The sequence below is a fragment of the Podarcis gaigeae genome (genome assembly GCF_964106915.1).
Source record: "Podarcis gaigeae genome assembly, chromosome: 7".
NCBI classification, from domain to species: Eukaryota; Metazoa; Chordata; class Lepidosauria; order Squamata; family Lacertidae; genus Podarcis; species Podarcis gaigeae.
The window spans coordinates 60,439,552-60,462,751 of NC_139683.1; the positions used below are offsets into that span (position 1 = coordinate 60,439,552).

At 41.8% G+C, this 23,200-nt stretch overlaps 1 protein-coding gene and 1 long non-coding RNA gene across 2 annotated transcripts; one reads left to right on the forward strand and one right to left on the reverse strand.

Annotated features, from left to right (window-relative positions):
* Positions 1-750: 750 nt before the first annotated feature.
* On the forward strand, positions 751-20,766 carry LOC310848473. The gene is made up of 3 exons (XR_014566435.1): positions 751-1,041; positions 11,620-11,733; positions 20,193-20,766. It is a non-coding gene; the product is annotated as an uncharacterized lncRNA (long non-coding RNA).
* Positions 6,211-10,168, reverse strand: LOC310849382 (uncharacterized protein; the record flags this gene model as incomplete). Its single annotated transcript, XM_083749547.1, has 3 exons — positions 10,028-10,168; positions 8,118-9,391; positions 6,211-6,279 (listed from the first exon to the last, which is right to left on the reverse strand). The coding sequence occupies exons 2-3, from the start codon at positions 9,384-9,386 to the stop codon at positions 6,211-6,213; spliced, it is 1,338 nt and encodes a 445-aa protein (XP_083605673.1). The 5' UTR covers positions 9,387-9,391; positions 10,028-10,168.
* Positions 20,767-23,200: the final 2,434 nt, after the last annotated feature.

The window sequence follows — 23,200 nt, forward strand, 5'->3', positions numbered from 1 at the left end:
ATGTAAGCAGCCCTGGATAGAACTCAAATCGCTCCCTGGGGCTCAGACCAGGTTTCAGCCCTGCAAGAAACAGGAGGAGAACACTTACATCATGCTTTTATTTTCACAAAGGAGTAAACACAGACAGTCCCCATGCATATTTGATGAGCAGACAGGTCAGAGGATGAGACTTGCAGGCAGACTTGAGGCACGGCACCTTTAACTTTAGAAATTAAGTACTGAGTGCAAGCCAAGAGCTTCCCAGAATATAACTATGCTAACACCCAGTTCCAGGAAGGCCCTCACAAAAATAGCTGATGGCTATGCCTTGCCTTTGGTGGTGTTCGCCACCAGGAAAGGCAACTGGTAGGAGGTGTCACCACAACCCATCTCTAATTACTGTTCATTATTCCCTCTGGCTGCTTCTGAACGTGTTGTGTGAGCTTCCGCAGACTTTGGCGGAAGTCTGGCTAACATGTCTCATGACCCGAATTTACTGTTGCTTCAAGGCCCACATTAAATTAGTCTGGGCTATTCTGCATGCAGCCTAATTTCAGTTTGCCACAGTGGCCTAACACACTGTAATATGGCAGAGCCTCAGAAAAGCACCAGATTTAGCAGGGCACAAGGAGGTGTTTTGACAGAGCTACACTGTATTTCCAGTCCAATTCTGCTGTTCCCTGTTTCAGACACATACAGAGGTCATTGTGGTACCCTCCTACCCTTTCCCATATGTTTACTCTGCCATTCATTCTAATTACAGTTCTGTGCTGCAGAGGAAGTGCTCCAACGGTTGTGGAGGTAGAAGCTGCTCATCGCCTCTGCCAAATGCACCATCCTGGCACTAACCTGTTTCCCTTCTGACAATGCCAGCCGAGTGTCAACACTGCTGTTGATTTATATAGCACAGAGCATAGCAGGGTTTTATCAGAAAGAGTTTCAATTTGGTGGAGCTGCTGGGTGCAGGGGACAAAGACACAGCAATTTCAGAAACACTCATCAGCACGGTGGCGAAGCAACAACTCCAGCAACAAGGAACTAGATGGGCAGTCATTTTAAACAGTATAATTATTTCAGATACTTAAAGTAATGGAAAATCCTCAGTTTGACCACAGCATACTTAACGTAATGGTTATTTTATTAATATACTGACAGTGCAATCTGATGCATGCCCACCCAACAGCAGGTCCCATTGAGTTCAATGGGGTTTACTTCCAAGTAAAGTGGGTCTAGGATTGCAGCCTTAGGGATTGATACCCTGCCTTCCCACATATGCTTCATGGTGGCTAACAAAACCAATTAACACACACACACACACACACACACACACACATAAACAAAAACAGCAAAAACAGTATATAAAATCGAATATAATAGTAGGCTGGAATTTTTTTTTTAAAAAGGGTTAATATTATCATCCAATTTAAACGGAGACACCAGATATCATAAAAGGCAATCAAATGTAATGAAAAACACAAGTTTGCTGGCAGTTTTGTAAGAGAAACACTAGGTAGACAAGCCTAGGAAGGGAGCACCATCACTTGAAAATTATGAGCACCATCACTTACAAGGGTCTTCCTCCAGTAACCAACTGATAAGCCTTAGCATGCAGAGGTACCGAGAGAAGGGTCCCTAACACCCAACCCTGAAAAATCATTTGTTCAATTATATGGAATGCTGCTGGGAAGTCCAGGAGAATCCACAGGATTGTTGCTCTCCTATTACAGCTCATTCACCAGGGCAACCAAAATCATTTCTATCCCAAACCTGCCCCAGAAGTCAGACTGAAATATATTTAGAAAAACAGTGTCATCCTGTAGGGAAAATTCAATTTTTAAAACAAATAATAATTTATTTCCTCCACTGCACAGTATCAAAAAGAAATTTACCAGAGAAATATTACCAAAGTGTGGAATGGATAACAGGGCAATAAACTAGACTGACTCTTAAAATTGGCAGTTAGGTGCTTGAACGGGCCCTGCTTATTCCTCTCTTGGGGGATTCCTTCAGCAGTCCAAAATCAACTTAAGTTGGAATGGATAATTGGTTTTGGACTCCTTCCCTGAAAACCTTTCCTTGTCTAGTTCTTTGGCAAGGAAATATGGCCATTTCTTTCACTGGAAACCTACTTGTAAAGGTCATTTGTGAAACAAAATGGAAACCGGCGTGATAAGGACTCGATTTTATGGCAATCTGAACAACATCCAATCAAGATGGTTACGACGACGGCCTGCTAGAACAGAATTGCAATCTTACATTAATAGGCCAAGATGAATAGACGAGCGCCCGAACCCTGAGGAGACAGAGACAGAGGTCAGTGCTTAAGGCTTTGAACATGAATGCCTCTCTTCCTCCTGTCCCTTTTCACATGTGGCACCGTAACAGTAGCAGACAGATGCTACATAAAGGCAGACACACCTGATTAACCATGAATACAACAGCTGCCGTTTCCCCACTGCCCCCTCTATCCACCGCAAGGCTGTTTCCGTTTTGTTTTTCCCTTTCATGAGGAAATTAAGCCCACCATTAAAACCCAAAGTTAGTGGGAGGGTGTCAGCGTTGCGGGTCTTTGTTTCCTTCCTTGCAAATGTGTAATGGCTACCTTCTGATTTTCCCTTTCATCTGAGGCGTGGGCAAGGCCTACAGCAGGCAGAGCAGTCAACACCCAACCTCAAGCACAGGAAGAAAGGAGAGCAAGGGGCAAAAGGCTGGCGATCAGTCCAGGAAGGGAGATAAAGGACGTTTACACAAACCAGCAGCACCTGATTCCCCCACTGCCCTTTAAAATATTCACTCCATGAGCCAATGGCTTCTAATTCTTCCATATGATGCTCCTGCAGAGCTCCAAGTACAGTGGTACCTCGGGTTACATACGCTTCAGGTTACATACGCTTCAGGTTACAGACTCCGCTAACCCAGAAATGGTGCTTCAGGTTAAGAACTTTGCTTCAGGATGAGAACAGAAATTGTGCTCCGGCGGCGCAGCGGCAGCAGGAGGCCCCATTAGCTAAAGTGGTGCTTCAGGTTAAGAACAGTTTCAGGTTAAGTACGGACCTCCGGGACGAATTAAGTACTTAACCCGAGGTACCACTGTATAAGGATAATACTTTGTAAACAGCAATAGCAAGTGTGTCCCTTGCTAACAGCCTTCTAAAACATACTGCAAAATATCCCCTCCCACTGTTAATTAGATGTTACAAATCACTTTGGTAGGCAGGTACAAACAACAGTAATCACATCATCAGCTGACAGCTTAACTAGCTAGCAATAGCTCTTGCCCAGTACCAGATATGAAGGTCTTAGGAAAATGCTGGCTGCTCTAAGGAGAGGTGGTAGATACAAGAAGTGATGCCGGGTTTCAACAAGGTTAATTGTATTTTGCAGTTCTTGCTACAGTTACCGTATAGATATGCCATTCTTTGCTAACCATTCATGCGTTTGAGCACCTTCTGCTCTCTTACCCTTTAGACTTGTAGCTGTATACAATGGGGAATCGCCTCTTCTCTTTTTAGCCAGTCTAGGGCAGTTTCTTTCTTTGAAACTAAAGTGCATTGCACTCTTCACTTTCCCCTTCAAATGGGAGTAAATAGGCTGTGGCTTGCAAATTTGTTTTAAAGGGCGATAAGCATTTTACAGAGGGAAGTCCCTACACCATTCTGCGGTCACGGGTGACATACTATTCTAAGGAGCTGTTTCACAGATTACCATTTCCCTACACAAAGATAATCTCCATGAGCGAAAATGTGCTTAGCATAAATGTGTGAAGAGAGGTGTGTTTCCTGTGCTGTTTGAGCAAATGGGTCCGGCAGCCATTGCCTTCAGTGGATGCCTGGTCCATGTTCTTACAGCATGAAAACCAATTATGCCACACTTCACACATTATGGTAAACACATTTCCCTACATATGTTTCCTACATTATCTTTATGCAGAGAAATAGTAATGTGTGAAACACCCCTAAGGCTAACGCTGTGCAGAACTTTGAAATGGCGATATTACCCCAAGATTTAGAATCAAACATCAATGCACATGCAAAAAATAAAATAAATCTTATTTCAGGTGTAGCTTTAGTTCTTTATTTATATCTGTTACTCTTGGAAATAGCTCCAACAAAAAGAGATAAGAGGCTGATTCTGTATCTAAATAAGAACCTGCCTTCTCAAGATCAAAGGTCCAGCAGCAATAAGTAGTTTCCAATTTTATCCTAGGCATATTTGTTTCCAAAAAAAGTCCCTTCTCTTAAACGGTGCTTACGCCCAGATAAGCATGCACAGGATTGCAGCCTTATTTTCAGCGTTAAGCATAGGAGTGCATAGAACTGCAGCCTTCATTTATGAAATGAGGAATACACACAGGCTTTAAAATGTGGATAAAGATTTGTACACAAACTGATTTAAAAACCTAGAAGCATAAGGGTAAGCACTGACAACTCAGAGGATGAACAGTGACAGGGAACAGTTTGGGGGTTGGGGGTGATGCTGAGTAAACAGAGGAACAGTCACAAACAGGCAACTTGACAGCCGAAATTGTTTGGATTTTAAATGAGTTCAGTGAACAAAAAAGGGGAGAGATCATTGAACTGTTGCCCATAAATGACAAGCAGTGCAGTAGGAAAAAGAAGACATCCGTTCTGTTTGGCAGCAATAACTTTTAGGAGACTCTCTGAGAAGGACATAGTGCTGGCAAGCAACCGATACTGCTTGGACTATGACATATATCAAAGAAAGAGGGGAAAGGATGTCTGGAAAAGCGCCTGACCTAGGAAGAAAGATAGAGATACAAGAAGCAGTGGAGAAGTCAGTAAGGCCAGAGAAGATGAGAAGTTAAGCCCGTGGGCAACAGCAGAAAGTGCTAATGCAGCATTTAATGATGAGTTTGTGATTGCAAAGTCCTTTTGTTATATCAACTCAACAGGCAAGACAGGAAGGTCAGGGCATCACAGAGGAAAATGTCAAAGCAAATCTCTAGGAGAGCCAAATCCACAGAGTGGGTATGCCCAGATTGGGGGTGATGGAGAATTCAATTAGAAATGGAAACGGGAGAATAAGTTGCTATACTCTACATACTGGTCAGAAATCAGGCCAGTGGACATGAACACTGTATGCTGTCATCTTCTTCTTTTGTCTGCAAATGTAACATAAACAATTACATTACTTTCCCTGTTGTTTTTGACGTTCCCCTTGTACTGAAATTACTTGTGGGATTAATAGCATCATTAATTGCATTTATTTAGGTCGTAGCAGGTAGTGAGACGAATAGTGTAGGTTTTAGCAGAAGCCAAAATGTAGCAGAATGGAAACATTTCTGACTGCGACTAACACTGGAAGGGATGGAAATTGCTGTCTCCTTAACATCTTTAGAGCACATGCCACAAAACTATCATTGTCTATTGCTGAGGGAGGAATGCAAAGGGCCCTCAATGAAATACACAATACCCATCCTAGATTTTCCCCAGTTTTAGCCAAATGATGACTGTCTTGTAGCCTTCTAAAAATAGTGGCTATGGGAAGCATCATAAAAGGGGGCAAACCGTCCCCCCATTCAAGTTGTTGTTGTTGTTGTTGTTAATTATGTTTATATCCTGCCTTTCTTCTAAGGAGCTCAAAGGGGGGTACATAATTCTCTCCCTCCCCCTTTTCTCTCTGTGAAGTAGGCCAGGCTAAGAGAAAGTGACAGACTCCATTTCACCCAGTGAGCTTCATGGCTGGTCCACCAAGGTCCAAGTCCAACACTCTAACTGCTACACCACACTGCCTCTATCTGAATCTAGCATCTAACTATCACAAACGCTTGATAGAAAAAAAAATAAAATGTGTTTCCTGCTCCTCTAGCATAGTATCCCTTCTGATTTATAGCACTAGTATCTCATAACATTTTGTGCTGCTAATTTAAAGAGAATTGGGGAAGCAGAGGCTGACATTGTGGTATGAAGTCACAGGTGCTGATGAGTTAGCTCCTTTGCAATGGTTTCTTGGCCATGAAGAGAGTTCTGTCATTTGAGTGGAGTGTGACATTTGAAACCCCATTCATAGGGGCAAAGGATAGAAGAAGACAGAGTATGCGGAACCCAATGCACTAGCAGCAGAGCACCGCAAAGCAAAAGATTCATAAACATTCAGCCCACAATTTACTTTGATGTTTCTATTTCCAAAAGGATTCCATACATCAAACACTTCATTTACGAAGAAGTGACCTTAAAGGTGCATCGCCAGCTCTTAGACTTTTATTTTACACTATCCCATGCTGTTAACAAAGATCCTATGAAGGGTCTTTGTCCCAGCTGCATAGGCCAGCTCCTTTTCCTTTTTAAGCCAAAGCAATGATATTAAAGGACTATCAACATCCTGTTGTTCTGCTAAAAGCCAATATGCTTTTGCTGTGTTACCAAATCATTCTGTAATTGCAACCGACTGAAATGCCATATAAAAGAGATGATTGTAGTACTGGATATTCATCTCTCTTTTTCAATTATTTGGTTTACTACCCAATGTGCAATTCTTGTTCTCCTTCCCCTTTTTGGAAATAGTGACATTTGGAAACAATTTGGTTTTACAAGGATAATTCACATTCGTAGGAATTCGTGAAACGTTACAGTGTAAGGAAATCTGCAATAGTATATGATGATAAAGCCCATTTTTCTATTGCTACTCCTAGATAAGACATTTTATTTTATACACTACAAAGCAATCTGAATTAAATAGGCCTTAACTTTCTTTTAAAATATTCCTTTAAATGTATTGTAAAGCTCATTTAAAAAAAAAAACACCCACCAACTTTCTAGTCTTTTAAAAAACCATTTTATCACATTTTAGTTTTTCCTCCATTTATAGTTCTGTTGTTTTCCTTTCCTTTTTTGCAGTTATTGAACTAATGGCAAAATAGTGCTGAAATTAAAAAAGCCCTTTAGCACCCATTTTAACACGATTTTCAAAACTGAGTGGGGGGAAATGGTTTAAAAATGATGTGCTATAATAAGTCTTAGTTTCCCACAGATACATTTGTACTCAGAGTAGTTTACAGAAAATAAACAATCTCACTACAATCACCATTGTACATAAAAAAAATGGCGAGTGGTATCCAACAAAATTATTCCATTAGCGCCATGACTTTTGTCTGTGCAATGGGACTTCCTCTCCCTACAGACCATCTTAGCCCCCCAAATCTGCTCATTAAAATCGTCTACATATATGAAACACTATATATATATATATATATATATATATATATATGCAGGTTTTGGTGTCCTCGGGTGTCTTCCCGTGTAAAAGTTGGGGTGTCTAGGCGACGTTTCGACGAGGTCTCACTCGTCATCTTCAGGCTGGTGCTTTCGGCTTCTTGTTACTGGAACAGAGCGGGATCTCAATGTTTGAGTTCCTATAAATACTGTAGAGGGGGTGTGGTGTCTAGCCTCCAATGTTCTGGGCAGAGAGGAAGTTCCCAGGCTAGTGTGCCTTTTCTTCTTTTGTTCCTTAATTACTTGAGAGATACCTTGAGTGATTTCTTGAGTGATATCCTGAGTACCACTTAGGTGGGTCATTAGGTGTGGATTAGTTGCTAAAGTCTTTGTGTCTTGACCTCTTGAACTTTGTGAAGAGTTTTCCTGAGAAGATGGCTGTATTGCACTTAGTTGTGCTTTGGCTTGGCTTCGTGTATAGGGGCGAGCTGTGGTTTTGTGGCTTGTGTCAGCCAGATCTGTGTAGGGATTGCAGGGGGGTGCAGCATCCGGAGGTGCCACCATGGATTGGCTACTGGATGGTGTCAGTAATTCATCTGTGGAGAGGGTCTGGGTTTGGGTCTGGTGTGGTTGATTGGTGTTGGCGTTCTGTGTGCCTCTGGATCTGGTGTCAGTTTTTGTGGGGAGGGCTAATTTCCAGATGTCTGGCAAGCGGGATGTGTCGTCACGCTTGTTCATGTTGTGAGGGTGTTTCTCTATCTCGATGGCTTCCATGATTATTCTCTTGTGGTGATGTTCCGTGTTAAAGAGCAATTTGGAATCTGCAAAATTAATTTCGTGTCCTGTTTCTTTCATGTGTTGGAAAAGAGAGGAAGTTTTTTCTTCTTTTTTGACGGCATTCTTGTGTTCTGCGATACGTGCATTTATTCGTCTGTTTGTTTGTCCAATGTACGTGGCTGGGCAGACTTTGCAGGGTATTTCATAGATCCCTTGGTTTTCCAACTGGATTTTATCCTTGGGGTTTCTGAGGATATTGGCTATTTTTTGGTTGGTGCAAAAGGCTGTTTTGATATTGTGTTTATGGAGGATTTTGCTAATTTTATCTGTAGTGCCCTTGATATAAGGAAGGAGGGCCATGCCATTGTTTTCTTCTGTGTCTTGGTTTTTGGGGGGTGTATCCTTTTGGATTAGCTTCGTAATCCTGTTTTGCTGGTATCCATTGGCAATTAACACATTTGAGAGATTCTGTAACTCAGTTGTCAAGTGGTCTTTGTCAGCCAGGCGTTTGGTTCTGGAGATGAGAGTCTTGGCTACGGAGTTTATTTGTGCAGGGTGGTGGTGTGATTGTGCATGTAAGTAGCGGTTGGTGTGTGTTTTTTTCCGGTAGATAGTGTGTCCTAGGGAGCCATCAGGTTTTTTGTAGATTAGGACGTCAAGGAAGGGAAGTTGGTTGTTGGCTTCTATTTCCATAGTGAATTGTATTTTGGGGTGTAAGTTGTTGAGATGTGTGAGGAAGCTATCCAGTTTTTCCTTCCCGTGTGGCCAAATTACAAAGGTGTCGTCAACATATCTGAGCCAAAGTTTGGGTTTGTGTTCTGACTTGTCTAAAGCATTGGTTTCAAAGTGTTCCATGTACAGGTTTGCGATGACCGGTGAGAGGGGTGATCCCATAGGTGCTCCTTCTATCTGTTTGTATCTTTGTCCATTGTGGATGAAGTACGTGTTGGTTAGGCAGTGGTTGGTCAGGTCCAAGATGTATTCGGGGGGATTGTATTTGTTTTGAATAGCTGTCAAGGCTTCATTAATGGGCACTTGTGTGAAGAGAGATACAACATCGAAGCTCACAAGTAGGTCATTAGGATGTAGGTTTTGCTTCTTTATTGTTTCTATGAACTGGAAGGAGTTTGGTACGTGTGAAGAGATGGATTCTGCATAGGGCTGAAGTTGCTTGGCGAGAAATTTAGCGAGATTTTGTAGAGGTGAGCCTATGGAGCTGACTATTGGTCTGAGTGGTGTTCCTTCTTTGTGTATCTTGGGGAGGCCGTAGAGTTTGGGGCATCTGGATGATTTTTCTCTGGGGATGATTCTTAGCTGGATTTCTTCACTGATAGGAGAGGCTTTTATTTTGGATTTGGTGGTTTTTTCCAGATAGGTGGTGGGATCTGTTTTTATAGGTTTGTAGGCAGGATCTTGGAGTAGCTTTGATAGTTTTGCTTGGTAGTCCGATGTGTTCATCACCACTGTGGCATTACCTTTGTCTGCTGGGAGAATGATTATGTTGTTGTCTTTCCTCAGGTTGGTGGAAACAAGCGTGACGACACATCCCGCTTGCCAGACATCTGGAAATTAGCCCTCCCCACAAAAACTGACACCAGATCCAGAGGCACACAGAACGCCAACACCAATCAACCACACCAGACCCAAACCCAGACCCTCTCCACAGATGAATTACTGACACCATCCAGTAGCCAATCCATGGTGGCACCTCCGGATGCTGCACCCCCCTGCAATCCCTACACAGATCTGGCTGACACAAGCCACAAAACCACAGCTCGCCCCTATACACGAAGCCAAGCCAAAGCACAACTAAGTGCAATACAGCCATCTTCTCAGGAAAACTCTTCACAAAGTTCAAGAGGTCAAGACACAAAGACTTTAGCAACTAATCCACACCTAATGACCCACCTAAGTGGTACTCAGGATATCACTCAAGAAATCACTCAAGGTATCTCTCAAGTAATTAAGGAACAAAAGAAGAAAAGGCACACTAGCCTGGGAACTTCCTCTCTGCCCAGAACATTGGAGGCTAGACACCACACCCCCTCTACAGTATTTATAGGAACTCAAACATTGAGATCCCGCTCTGTTCCAGTAACAAGAAGCCGAAAGCACCAGCCTGAAGATGACGAGTGAGACCTCGTCGAAACGTCGCCTAGACACCCCAACTTTTACACGGGAAGACACCCGAGGACACCAAAACCTGCATTCCTGTACCCGTGAAAATCTACGAAAGCATATATATATATATATATATATCCTTGTTACCTGATCCTCAGGTGATAAGGAGGGCAAAATATGATTCATCACTTCAATCACCTCTCTTTGCACTTACATGCTTCTCAGAAACAGAAAACATTATTCCATCCTTACAAAGCAAGATCTAATAATAATAATAATAATAATAATAATAATAATAATAATAATTTATTTGTACCCCGCCCATCTGGCTGGGTTTCCCCAGCCACTCTGGGCAGCTTCCAACAAAGATGAAAGATACACTAAAATGTCACATATTAAAAACCTCCCTGAACAGGGCTGCCTTCAGATGTCTACTGAATGTCAGGTAGATGTTTATCGCTTTGACATCTGATGGGAGGGCGTTCCACAGGGCGGGCGCCACTACCGGGAAGGCCCTCTGCCTGGTTCCCTGTAACTTGGCCTCTCGCAGTGAGGGAACTGCCAGAAGGCCCTCAGCGCTGGACCTCAGTGTCTGGGCAGAACGATGGGGGAGGAAACACTCCTTCAGATATACTGGACCGAGGCCGTTTAGGGCTTTAAAGGTCAGCACCAACACTTTGAATTGTGCTCGGAAACATACTGGGAGCCAATGTAGGTCTTTCAAGACCGGTGTTATATGGTCTCGGTGGCCGCTCCCAGTCACCAGTCTAGCTGCCGCATTCTGGATTAGTTGTAGTTTCCGGGTCACCTTCAAAGGTAGCCCCACGTAGAGCGCATTGCAGTAGTCCAAGCGGGAGATAACCAGAGCATAATACAACTATCATTTGCTTTTCATTCTGGCACTTGCTTACATAATATAACTCCACGTGGAATATGAGTCTCCTGTTTATTCTTTGCCCACAAACAATTCTAATAGTTAAGGATATCCTCAACACTTCTCAAAAGCCCTTATCCCTAATGTTTAAAAGACATTTATATAGCCAGTTCTTCCTACCAACTCATTAACACCAGAGTGTGCGTTCCATTTCCTAACAAATGTCACTCCCAGAGCACCTTGGGAGAATCTCCTCCTTTCTTTTCTAAGCTTAAACACTCTCCATCCCTGAAAGTGGTCACCTTTTCCCCTCCCTCTTTTTAACAGGCACTCTTAACCTTCTTAGGAGATTAAGTATCCCAAGATGCCGTGCATGAAGAGAGCACTGGAGAACAGCAAGATGCTACTGTATTGTATTAATGTCACTTAATGGTAACTGTCAGTGATAGTGATGGAATAAATATGGAAAAGGAAATTGCTGTAATTGATTGACAGTCTGCAATCCTCCACATGGAGTTTAATGAGAGGGAGTTGTAAAAAGCTGCCTCTATGCAGGCTATTAATGCAAATCATGTGCACCGGGCCTACTTTCTGAATTATGCAATGCTATGCGAATGTCTGTGTCTAATCCATTTCAGCAACCTTGTCTTTATTCAGAAAAAATAGCCTACTGACATGCTGATTACTGTATTACAGGAGTATCAGAAGTTTGGAGCAAAAAGTGAGTTCCAAGAGCCATGTTATAAATTTTGCTCAGAACAAGAGAAGTGTTTTAACACTGCCCTTACGTTCACCACACAGTTCTACAAGGTACGTTTGTCAGAGCTGACAGGGATTTACGGGATGAGGGTGGTGAACCTTTGATATGTAGTAAGAATGATCAAAAATTGCTTTTGTTAGAAAACTAGGTAGTTAAACCACCATCTTGCTTTGGTGAAGTAACTAAATGTAATCTTTGTAATAATATCCTGCATTTCCAGGGAGAATATCATAAAAACTAGAATGGAAGTTTGGAAATTATGAGCCTAAATGACTTAATCATCACTATTATAATAATTTTAATAACACTTTAGAACATTTTGCTGACATTTTGGCAAAAAGATTAAAGAAGGTGTTGGTGGAAGAGATTCATAAGGACCAGGCTGGCTTTCTCCCAGGGAGACATTTGTCAGATAATGTGAGAAATATAATTGACATTATGGAATTGCTAGAAGTCAACATTAATACGAAGGCGGTATTAATATTTGTGGATGCAGAGAAAGCTTTTGATAACATTTCCTGGAATTTTATGAAGAAGAATCTCCATGGGATGGGGGTAGGCCAAAGGTTTGAAAATGGTATAGGTGCAATATATTCTGAACAAAAAGCAAAATTAATTGTGAACAATGTGGTTACTGAAGAACTTCCTATAGAAAAAGGGACACGTTAGGGGTGCTCAATATCCCCACTACTTTTTATATCTGTCCTGGAGGTTTTGTTAAATATGATCAGGGGGGACCAGCTGGTTAAAGGAATTCAGGTCGGAGTTAAACAATACAAATTAAGGGCCTTTGCAGATGACTTAGTTTTAACTTTACAACAGCCAGACACTAGTACGAAAAGAGTTCTAGAACTAATTCAAGTTTTTGGTCATGTAGCAGGATTTAAGTTGAATAAGCAAAAGACTAAAGTTTTGGAGAAAAACTTAACAAATGCTGAAAAAGAGAGATTTCAAAGTGAAACTGGATTAATGGTGGCAAAGAAAGTGAAATACTTGGGGATTAACATGACATCTAAGAATGTGAACCTATTTAAAGATAACTATGATAAATGTTAGACAGAGATAAAGAAAGATCTAGAAATATGGTCAAGTTTGAGACTTTCCTTGTTAGGCCGAATTGCTGTAATTAAGATGAATGTATTACCTAGAATGTTATTCTTGTTCCAAACATTACAGATTGTTGATAGAATGGACTGTTTCAAGAAGTGGCAGAAAGATATATCTAAATTTGTCTGGCAGGGCAAAAAGCCCAGAATAAAATTTAAGATATTAACTGATGCAAAAGATAGAGGGGGGTTTGCCTTGCCGGACTTAAAACTGTACTATGAATCGGCAGCTTTCTGCTGGCTGAAAGACTGGCTACTTCTTGAGAATACAGACATTTTGGATTGGAAGGGTTTGATAATAGATTTGGTTGGCATGCATATATATGGTATGACAAGGTAAAAACTCATAAAGGATTTAAAAACCATATTGTTAGGAAAGCACTATATAATGTTTGGATTCGATATAAAGATTTGTTGGAACATAAAACCCCTAGGTGGCTGTCACCAATGGAAGCTAAGGAGGTGAAAAAACTTAATATGGAATCGAAATGGCCAAAATATTGTGAAATATTGGAGCAAGAGAGTGGAAAAATCAAATTACAGAATTTTGAGAAAATGAAGTCCAAGGTACGAGATTGGCTTCATTACTATCAAATAATGGAAGTGTTTAAACAAGACAGGAAAATTGGCTTCCAGGTGGAGAGATCAAAATTAGAAACAGAACTGTTAGAACCCAATACTAAGAATTTGTCAAGAATGTATAACCTGCTGTTGAAATGGAATACACTAGATGAGACAGTTAAACCAGCTATGATTAAGTGGGCACAAGACATTGGTCATGATATTATGCTTGCTGACTGGGAACAGTTATGGACCACCGGTATAAAATTTACGGCATGTAATGCCTTAAGAGAAAATATTATGAAAATGATTTACAGGTGGTACATGACCCCAGTCAAGCTTGCAAAAATTTATCATCTGCCCAATAATAAATGTTGGAAATGTAATGAGACTGAAGGTACCTTCTACCACCTTTGGTGGACTTGCCCGAGGATTAAGGCCTTCTGGGAAATGATTTATAACGAAATTAAGAAGGTGCTTAAATGCACTTTTCATAAGAAACCAGAGGCATTTCTCCTGGGCATTGTTGGCCAACTGGTGCCTAAGAAGGACAGGACGTTTTTTATGTATGCCACTACAGCAGCAAGGATTCTCTTAGCAAAGTACTGGAAGACACAAGAACTACCCACATTGGAAGAATGGCAGACGAAGGTGATTGACTATATGGGACTTGCGGAGATGACCGGCAGAATCCATGACCAAGAAAAAGAGACGGTGGAAGAAGATTGGAAGAAATTTAAAGTATACCTTAAGAACTGTTGTAAAATTGAAGAGTGCTAAAATGTCAAGGGAAAAGAAAATATTGAATTATAGCTACAATTGATTAAGTATGAGAAGAAGCTAAAAAAAGAAAATAAGTAATTAGACAATTGGTGTAAGGAGCTGTTGAAAAATCTTAAAATAGGGATGCAGAAAAGGGGAGGTAAGGGGAAGTCTGGGAAGTAAGGTTTATGAAAATGAGGTTTGAAATTATACATGTTTATATGTTTTGTTTGTTTATGTATGGTGTCTTGTTTTGTCTTTAAATTTGTGTTGAAAAAAACAATAAAAAATTATATATAAAAAAATTAGAACATTTTGCAGCATTTCATATACATTCATCATCATCATCATCATTTCTTATCACCAAAATTTTTCTAATTTCTAGAGGGGTAGCCATTGGAAGAAAAAGAACAAAGAATTTTGTGGCACTTTGAAGACTAACACATTTATTAATACACAAGCTTTCTGGGCGACAGTCCACTTCATCAGATTGGTTGGCCTTTCCACTGCTGTGATATTCTTCCTGGGTGGCAAGAAGTGAAGCTTCTGAGTGGGCTACCTCTCCATGAACTGGCTGGTAGCAGAGTCGGTACTAGTGGTTCCTAAAGTGGGCTGTGATAGATAGATTAGATAGATAGATAGATAGATAGATAGATAGATAGATAGATGATAGATAGATAGATAGATAGATAGATGATAGATAGATAGATAGATAGATAGATAGATAGATAGATAGATAGATAGATGATAGATAGATGATAGATGATAGATAGATAGATAGATAGATAGATAGAGAGAGAGAGAGAGAGAGATAGATAGATAGATGATAGATAGATGATAGATGATAGATAGATAGATAGATAGATAGAGAGAGAGAGAGAGAGAGAGATAGATGATAGATAGATAGATAGATAGATAGATAGATAGATAGATATTGGTGTATATATATATATATATTTGGTCTATATAAGCTGCACCAACGGACTGCATTGTTGCAAAGAGCAGTGTGTAGGATTGCCCTAGAGGTTGATCCAGAAGCTGTAGTTGATGCAGAATGCAGCAGCTAGACTACTAACTGGAGCAGCCTTCCACCAGCATATAACATATCTATTGAGAAAGTTGGACAGGTTTCCAGTATGCTACCCAGCCACATTTAAGGCTTGGATACTTGCGTACAAGGCCCTAAACAACTCAGGACTAAGTTACTTGAAAGATCCCCTGCATCCCTGTTCAGCCACTGCATGATGGTACCTAGGTAATCTGAGGCCCACTCCATTACAGTTCAATGAAGAGCCTTCCGTGTCACAGCACCAGTGGCTGATATGGGAGGGCTGTAGCACTCACCTGACCTTCCAACAACTGAGTTGCTGCTGCTTATCGGGAGGGAGAGTTGGACAGGTGAGGTGACCAAATGTTTTGGCAGAGCCAATCCAGCACACTTGATGGTATGTTTGCACAGCACTAACCTCCTTGTCGCTTCATGTCTCCAACTCTCTCTCCTGGTATGTAGCAGCTGCTGTGCTGCTTAGAGGTCAGGTGAGCACTACTGCCTATCGCACCATCTGCTACTTCACAACACCAAAAATATGGAATTGCCTCCCTGTACAAATTAGGCACCATACTTGCTGGTTTTTCAGACCATGGTGGAAAGATTCTTCTGTAGACAAGCTTCCTCAGAGGGGTGAGAACTCAGCCGTACTGAATCATCAGGTTGAAAATATTGTTTGCCTTTTTACATTGCTTATTGTTGAATGCAAGGCTTTTTATACATTGCTTTGAATTTCTTTCTCAGATACAAAGCAGTTCACAAATTGTGTAAATATGTAAGAAAAGATGTGGCAGAGATTGGAGAGAAGGCACAATTACTCTTATATAAGATAAGGGCAATAGATGTAAAGCACGGCGATTGTAAATCATGTGCTATTTTAGAATACAGTTAACAGAGTTTTGTAATGAGGGATTGCTGTATTTAACATTCCAGTCAAAACATAATCAGGAGGAGGAGGAGAACTTATGTTTCTGGTGTCAGATTCAATTAGGACGGACAGAAGCCACAGATGAGAAATAAAAAGCATCTGTATATGGAAGTATGTTAAGCTTTGAAGCTGGTGTGGAAATATTGGCTTAGTTCTTATTTTCCCCCAAGTGTTATGCTGTTTTATGTATGATGTTCACACTTACAAGGATTCCTTGTTAAATAATTCCTCTGCACAAACAACAGGGAATAAACTCCGGCCTTTGATATCGGCAGATTAGGATCTTACAAGCTATCATCGAGATCATATAGCTTTAGATGAGCAGAAGGCATTCTCAGCCAAGGGGAGGAACAACATAAATGCAAAGTACAGAAAATAAGCCATATGATCAACAAAGAGAAACTCGTGACCACAGGAGATCTTCAGTTTGCGATGAACACACTGCAAATCACACATAAATTTCCCATTTAGGAAAAGAGAAAATAGCTTGTTTTGTGACCATTACAAAGGGTGGTTTCATCTATTTAAGCCATTAAATAAGCTTATTCGTTATGGCTATTTTACACTGTTTAAATCAGTGCAATCTTTAATGGGGCCACCTGGAAGGTTATTTTGGTGGGAAGGCAAGATAAAAATCATGTACAGTGCAATCCTACACATTGGATTGTGTTAAATGTTTTAACCGGAAGCAGGCAGCTACCAGCAGGAGCAGAAAGAGCCCAGCTGACCTCTCCTCTGTAAGTAGCAGTGACTCAGCTGCTGGGAGTTGATATGAGTGCTGTCCCTCCACCCCACCACCCACTCCTGATTTCAGTTGTACTTCAATGTAATGCTTATTGTGTTTCAAATTGTTGTGATACACCCTGAGATCATCTGTAATAAAAGGCAGGAATAAATATAACCATAATGTCTTACTCAGAAGTAAATCCCACTTGGTTCAGCTGCAACGCTCTACAGCAGCTGCAGCTTCTGCAACAATTTCAAGGGAAGCACCACATACAGCATGTTGCAGAAGTCAAATTGTGAGGCTACCAACACATGCATCGCAGTGACTAAACTATCCCTCTCCACGAAAGGGCACAGTTTGCGTAGTAACCTAAGCTACTTGCCGTTAACTTTGAAAATTGTTCAAATGCAAACAATTGTGGGTGGATGCTCAGTCACAAACATGAGGTACACGCCTCCCCAAACTCCGGGAATCTCTTGGGCAGCAAATATCTGTACTCACATCTGACTACCATTATTAAGAGGCAAGTAACAAACTCCCACAATGTTCGAGAAGCTAAAATCCAGAGTCAATGTGTTTGATGTCAGAGAAAACCCTGAGATTTAAGATACGCAGTCATTTTTCTCTCTGATTCATAACCATCTTTCCCCTCTGACTCATAACAATCTGGTACGTTGTTGGTTCAGATTTACTTCTGCCACCCTCTTGACTTCAGGAACAGGAACCAGTGCCAGCAGTTTCTCTCTCTTGTGTTTCATTAGACGCTCAAACGTCTTCTTTGCTCAAACTTCTTCTTTTTAACTTACGCCTTTCTGAGCATCTACTATGAAAATAATGGCGTCTTTAAAAAGAAATGTAGGAGGACCATAACAAAAGGGGGAAAATTTGGTGGTGCCAAATGAGCCACTGCTACTGAAAATGCCACGAGATATTGCTCTTCTATAATATTTATTTGAATCCATAACCATGAGGAAATACTTCCTTCGTACCCTCACATGGTATTGTAAAATAATTAGGTAGCTTGGATGGGAAATCCTGCAGTCTTGTCTGTTCAGACAATCAAGCTGATTGTATGATGGCAATAGCAGAACAGATCCAACAGCCACAAATCTCATTCAGGTCCTATATATGTGGCCTGTGGTGAAGAAACAGAATGCTGTTTTTACTTCACTGGTTACGTATCTGCTTCCAGATTGCACACTGCATAAGGGAAAGACGGCTGGCTCTGCCCCTTACATTACAGTAACTGAATGCAGGAATGGAGCCCACACATACAGCTACACATGTGGGGTTGGCCTATGCAATCAGGGACCTGTTTGCTGTCAGGATTCCTGGTAGCCTGGGCTGAGGCCTCAGTGAGTATAAGCATTCAGTGGAGGTGAGGGGCTGAGCAGCCCCCACTCCCCAGACACACATTAATTCAGGTCACTACCTGAATAGGGGGACGCGGGTGGCACTGTGGGTTAAACCACAGAGCCTAGGACTTGCCAATCAGAAGGTCGGTGGTTCGAATCCCTGAGACAGGGTGAGCTCCCGTTGCTCAGTCCCTGCTCCTGCCAACCTAGCAGTTCGAAAGCACGTCAAAGTGCAAGTAGATAAATAGGTACCACTCTGGTGGGAAGGTAAATAGCGTTTCTGTGTGCTGCTCTGGTTCACCAGAAGCAGCTTAGTCATGCTGGTCACATGACCCAGAAGCTGTATGCCGGCTCCCTTGGCCAATAAAGCAAGATGAGCGCCACAACCCCAGAGTCGGTCACGACTGGACCTAATGGTCAGGGGTCCCTTTACCTTTACCTGAATAGGGCAGTTGGATGGTTAGAGGGATAGTTTACAAGGGGACAACTAGAGGACAAGGGGAGTTAGCATGATTGGAAGGCACAGCAGTTTGAAAGATGAGTGGAAGCTCAAGTAAAAAGGGGGCAAGGATGACCTTCCTCACAAGCTGTCATCCTCAGTGCTAAACATAGAACATGGCAGGCAGAGCACCAACCAAGTGTGTTTTGAGGTCAGAAGCAGGAAAAGCCTGACTAGATTAGCGAGCAGGGGAGGCAGACAGAAAGGCAGGAATGGCAAGCTTTGCAGCAGCAGACTGAACAATCTACTGGTGGTAGTCAGGGCAATCTGTCAGCAGCAGAGGCAAAATTGGAGACTGCCACCAAAGCAGCAGCAAAATCAGCAGTGGCTGCAACAGTGGGAGGTTACATGGAGGACAGATGAGGGCCACATGTGGCTTGCGGATTGTCCATGTTGAAGCCAACCCAAGCTTTCAGAAGTGAGACGGGGCTATGCATATATGTATATATATATATATATATATGCCCCTCTACAGTATTTATAGGAACTCAAACATTGAGATCCCGCTCTGTTCCAGTAACAAGAAGCCGAAAGCACCAGCCTGAAGATGACGAGTGAGACCTCGTCGAAACGTCGCCTAGACACCCCAACTTTTACACGGGAAGACACCCGAGGACACCAAAACCTGCATTCCTGTACCCGTGAAAATCTACGAAAGCATATATATATATATATATATATATATGAATATATAAATAAGTGAGCCAATCAGTACCTATACGTTCTCTAAGCACCCAGACACCCAGAGAGCATTTTCTAAGCCTTGAGAGACCAGCCCCTTTCCTACCACCAACAATGCTACTCTGTCACTGACATAAATAAAAATGTCACAAGGCAGTTTCGTGAAGCCATACCATGAATGCCGGGTATTGAGCCGCAGCAGCTGCGTGGAGACTTTGTGGTTTCTCCTCCGAGACTTTCGCTGCTACTGCTGGCTCCCACTCAAGTCACTACATGCCCTGCCTCCTTGCTGCTGCTAAATTTAATCACATCCTTTTCTATATCATGTCTTCACTTCCTTGTGCTCCAAGATGGGTTAAAATTTGACCCTAGACTAAACTACCTAAACCAAAGTGTAGTAGTAATAATAGTAGTAGTAGCAGTGGTAGTAGTAATGTATCTATAAAGAGCCTAGCTTCACTAAAGCAGGGGGGTGAGAGCCTGTGGCTCTCCAGATGTTTTGGACTACAATTCCCATCACCCCTGACTTTCAACCATGCTGGCTGGGGCTGATGGGAGTTGGAGTCCTGCAACATCTGGAGGGCCACTACTGAATCACAGTTCAGTTCATAGAGTGAAATGCATGTGATCAGGCTGGTGGGTACACAACTGGCTTGGACCTGCTGGGAGCCACCAGCTCACCTGATCATATTTAACTCCGCATTTCCCCAACTATGGATTGCAAGCCACAAGTGGGTTGTGAAGTCTGTGCAAGTGGATCGTGTGCTTACAAGTAATTTTCATTTTTACCATTTCTTTTTAAATAACAAAGAGGACATTTTGCTCTCTCTCTCTTTTTTAAGGAACTCGATTTCCCTCCATCCTAGGGGAGCTGAAACTGGGGCAATTCAAAGAGGCTGTTTAGGCGGCAAATAAGAGACAACTCAGCATCAATTCCAAAGCCAAGAAAAACAAGAAGCAAGAAAATGGGCTGAACCTGCAAAGAGGAAGTGTTTAATTTAAAGGCATAGGAACCCTGTATGGCCTTAATGATTCCGTACTTTGTTGGTGACATTGGATAGGGAAGTACAACAACTGCATTTTATTACATCCCTCCCCCACTACCACCCCCAAAAACCCAACGACAAATTAGATCTGGCGGAAATGTACAAGGATAGCAGAGGGAACACTGGACTGCAATGAATTTAGAAGCTTTGTAAAAAGTAAATGAAAAAAAATATGGCAATTCCTGAGAAAAGGGGTCATGCTTGCCTCTACTCTGGTATATTTTGCTTTCCTTGATGTTTCTTGAACAAAATTATTAGTGTGTTGCCTACTGAACCTTGGAAGAGCTAAGGCTACAGTACAGGCAGGACAATACCCCAACCATCAATAATTGAACTTGGATAAAATTAAAGCAAAATTTTGGAAAATAAACTTTGGCTTGTTTTTATTTCATTTTGCTTTATTTTGTTATTGAACAGAACAATATTTAGCTTTCAGTTTGTAACTGAGTAGAGCCTTAAGCCCACGATACTTTGCCTTATTTTATTTATTTGTAAAAATGTTTATATACAGCTAAATCATTTTAAAAGAAATATCAAAGTGGTTTGCAACATAAAAGCGTAAAAAGGTTTGCAGTGAAGATAGGCAGAAGACCGAGACAAGCCCAAACGGTATTATGGTAGCGTTAATGCCCCACTCCTCTACTATAAAATTACATATGGCACAAATAGAGAAAGGTTTTCTCCCTTTCTTATAGCACTAGACTAGAACTTGTGGGCATCCATGAAGCTGAATGGTGGCTAAAGGAAGGACCTCTTCATGCAGCACAAAGCTGAACTGTGGAACCCATTCCCATAGGAGGCAGCAATGGCCACCAGCTTAGACGGCTTTAAAAGAGGATTAGACAAATTCATGGAGGATCAGTGGCTGCTAACCATGATTGCTGTCCTCTGCTTCCACAGTCAAAGGCAGTATGCTTCTGAATACCATTTGCTGGAAACCTCAGGAGGGGAGAGTGCTCTTACATTCAGGTCCTGCTTGCAGGTTTCTCATGGGCTTCTGGTTCACCCCTGTAAGAACAGGGTGCTGGACGAGATGGGCCATTGCCTGACCCAACAGGCTTTTTTTATGTTCTTATATTTTTACTTGGTGGATCACCAGCACAGGCTGGGGTGTTGGGAAGATCACCACCATCCATTGACCTTTTTCTCGCTAGGAGACCCACCTACCTGGAAACCAGATGTGAAGGATTTTACCTGATGTGGGGCTAGAGAGACGGAACATGTTTGCACTAAAATCTTGATAGATTTTTATGAGTTTTGTTTTTAGTTTTTTTTACAAGGGAGGCTGATTGCAAATTGCTGAAGAAATGTGAAGAACTTGATTTAAGCTTGGAAAAATGAGAAACTGGGAGAATCAAAATTAACAGATTTTGCCATCCCTGAAAACATATATTTTGATTAGAGTTTATGGGGTGGCTTTTTAATAACTGAAATATGCTATATAAATTTTATTTGTTTACAGAACTTTTAGACCATACTAAAGGTAGTCACAAGGCAGTTTCTGGCACAGTACATAAAAACAACATATTAGACATAAGAAAACATTGCTACAATTAAAACCACTTAGAAACCAACAACCAGAAATGACAGCAGCTGAGAATAATACTTAGACCTTGGCTAACACAGTTGTTTATTATGCAAACAGGCTGAATGTACATGCTTATCTTTACCGTACCCAGACCCGCTGAAAATATGTGCACGCTGAAAAGATAAAAACACCTAGCTGTTGAAGATGTGTTGTCTGCGCCAAACAAAGAGGACTTTGGGTGGCCTTCTGTCAATCAGCCAGGAATGTTTGGATTCCTGGTAGCAACTACTGTTTTGTTCTTGAAATGGACTACTTTCTAAAACATGCAGGCAGCATGGGAAGGGGGGGGGGCAGGCAGCAAATCCATGCTCAGGCACTCCAGCAGCATGCAAGAGAGATCTCTGAGTGGGATTTGGCATAATGGGTGGGAATACAATCAAGGGCAAGACAGGATTTTCTTCTCCCTTTTCCATCTCCAATCTTCTGTTCCACCTGACAATGTTTTCGCCCGGAGCGTACCTCAGGGCTACAGTGGAAGGTGTCCAAGTGGGGGAAGGCAACATAAAAGGCATTATTGTCTTATTAGGCTACAGTCTGTGCTAATGTCCTTTCCATATTCCATAGGAGAATGTAAGTGTCTAGAAAAGAAATGATTTTTGAAAGGAAGGGGAATTTGGGCCTGGATTTAGACCACCTGTCATCCTTCTCTCCCTCTCCACTAGTAAAAAAGAGGGAGGGAGGGATCCTTCCACAATTCTAATGCCAACCTTTCAGCAACAGCAGCAGTCACATTTTTTTTTAATGAGTCCTCCCCAAAAAGGAGAGCCACTTTTTGTTCATGTAGTAGGCTGGGGAATAGACAAGGATGAGTGAGAGGGGAGAAGATTTGGGGATCCTTCCCATACAAATGGAGAGGCATGTGAATGTGGAACTATTGTAAAGTACCCAGATGGACCTTGAAGAAAACAAACACAAAGTTCCTGCCACACGGGACTGAAGGAAGCTGACTTGCTGGCTGAGAATCTGTAGGTATCAGTAGACAGTGCAGAACAAGAGAGAGAGCAGTTGCCAAAACACAGGGAAAGGGATGGAGAAAACCCGTAGAGAAAGGTTTAAATTAATCAGTCACTCAGTCAATAGGGGAGAGGGTTAACAAACATAGGAAAACATATTTGTTGGGGGGGGGCAGTCTATGATATCTATTGCCGCAGGAAAAGAGACAGCTATTTTATACCAAGCCAGTCAATTGGTCCATGGGGCTCTCTGGGATTTCAGA